Source organism: Humulus lupulus, chromosome 9 (assembly GCF_963169125.1).
Source record: "Humulus lupulus chromosome 9, drHumLupu1.1, whole genome shotgun sequence".
Classification (NCBI taxonomy): Eukaryota; Viridiplantae; Streptophyta; class Magnoliopsida; order Rosales; family Cannabaceae; genus Humulus; species Humulus lupulus.
Window position 1 is genome coordinate 175622272 of NC_084801.1, and position 2132 is coordinate 175624403.

The 2132-nt window shown below is 40.7% G+C and overlaps 1 protein-coding gene across 1 annotated transcript; it reads right to left on the reverse strand.

Moving 5' to 3' along the window:
* Window positions 1–1733, reverse strand: LOC133800335 (uncharacterized). The gene is made up of 2 exons (XM_062238293.1): window positions 1416–1733; window positions 1–1353 (listed from the first exon to the last, which is right to left on the reverse strand). Exons 1-2 carry the CDS (start codon window positions 1731–1733, stop codon window positions 1–3), a joined length of 1671 nt encoding a protein of 556 aa, XP_062094277.1.
* Between the last annotated feature and the right edge of the window lie 399 nt (window positions 1734–2132).

Sequence of the window (2132 nt, forward strand, 5' to 3'; positions counted from 1 at the left end):
CTAAACAACTGGATCTTTGGACAGAGACTGAACAGCTTCCAACACAGAACGTTGCAATCCTTCAAGTGACATCACTCGAGCAGTCAAAGAATCAACAGAGGCTCGAACAGCAGCTATTTCGGTTGCAACAAGTCCTGAATCTGTGGCAACAGAGGAGGAAGCATGAGGAATGTCATCCGAGGCAATCTTCAGGGATTGGGGCTTGACTTTCTTGGAGGACGGAGTAGCAGTGGCTTCAGTAGGAGGGGAAGAGGCTTTGTAGGAAGCAGCAGTAGTGGGTGCCACCAAGTCTTCTTGATCACGTTGGAGATCTTTTTTCTGCATACTCAACACTTTATAAATAACTTGAGGAAAATGAAGATTCAAGTTTTTCCTGTTACCTTTGCGAAACCCAATGATTTGATCATGAATAACTGAAGCCAGATTTATACCAAGACCGGTCCCCACCTTGTACAAAAATGATGCCATATCAAAAGAGATAGTGGCGGTGTGAGAAGTGGGCTTCCAATTTGTTGTGGCAAACTTATGGAGGACAGCATAAGTGTAGGTGAGATTGGAGACTGAGATGACTGTATTAGATGGCCATACCATTTTTTGACCTACCAACTCAGTGATAACCATGTCCCTGTCAAGAGAAGCACTATCTACATCATCCTCGACATCAAGGGGAAGATGCAAAGCAAGAGCAATGTCTTGAGGAGAAAAAGAGAACCAATGGCCCCTAACAAACACTTTGTTATACAGAGGAGATGAAGGTTCAATAATTTCATTAGTAAGATTGGCATAGAATTCCTTGACTATTCTATCCACAAAACCAGAAAATTTAACCAAAGAACCTGTCCATTGTCGATCTTGAAGCATTGTTAGCACACCAAAAGGACGATGATCACTCAAGACATAATTTCTTTCAATGATAAATTTCCTTTGAGCATATAGAACCATATCACGTGCATTATCATTATAGCAAAAAATGGAACAATAAGGTTTGAAATTTACACCTGAACGTTTTGGAGAAGGTGTAGAACCAGAAATAGGTTTCTTCCCTTTAGCCTTGGATGTCAAAGGAGTTGCAATTTGGTCTGAGTCAGATTCGGCTTCTTGTTCAGAGGGGACAATGTCTTCTTTTTCTGGCTCATCAGACTCAGCCTCTGATTCTGCATTGTCAGGAACCGTTTCATCAGACAATGTGGTATCATGGGTTGCTTCAGATTCTGATTTTTCTTCCTCAGTATCAGATTCGGAGGAAGACAGTGAAGGGGGATGAGCTTTCAATTTTTTCTTGGCAGCAGACAAGGGAGAAAGAGACACGTCCAACCCCAATTTCCTTTTGGGAGTCACAGAATTTTTCTTGGACTAATTCGGCTTCAAAGGCATTTTGAGCAACCCAGCAGCAGCAGCTTTGGAAGAGGATGAACAGATTTCGATTTTGCCCTAGCCTCCAAAGACGAATCAAAAGGAAGAGGAGAATGGTCTTTGGCTCGAGAGGGCACCACCACTTCAGATGGTGGTGCAACAATGTCAGCAGAGATATCTAGAAACACCATAGGGTGTTCATGAGAGAGCGAAAACACCTTCTTGCGAGCCTTGGATTTGCAGGACTTTCCAACAGATGTGGGAGCTACTGGAACAGAAGGAGGCGCCGTTGACACAGACGGAGGAGGCGAAGGAGATGGCACCTTTCGGGATTGAGAAACAGGGATCTTCTTGGAGGAAGCACCAAGAGTTCTTACCATTTTTTTTTCTCTGAAAAAAAACAAAAACACTTACAAGAAAATGAGAGAAAAAAAATATAGAAGGAGAAGAGATAACTGAGTGAAATCGTGGGTGAGAAGAAATAGGGTAATGGCATGCCTTTTTAAATATATTACTTACCCAAGATGAATACCCACGGCAAAAAGAGGTTTCCTTTTTTATTAAAAAATTGTTTTAATTAAACAAGAAAAGGAAACAATCTTGAAGACACACGATTTTTTTTTATGTTATAAAAGGAAAATGACAATCCAAAAAAGGTAACAAAAAAAAAAATACCCCACACGATCTTCTTATTGACATTTTCCCCCATTTTTTTTATCAACAATTCTAAACAAGGTACAAGACAATAAAGAGACAAATCATGATATTCCAAAATGAGA

Coding starts and splice junctions, on each gene's coding strand:
- LOC133800335 (XM_062238293.1), bottom strand. CDS start 1,733: ATGGTAAGAACTCTTGGTGCTTCCTCCAAGAAGATCCCTGTTTCTCAA. Junction 1,354..1,415: donor CTAGGGCAAAATCGAAATCT/GTTCATCCTCTT, acceptor AAGCCGAATTAG/TCCAAGAAAAATTCTGTGAC.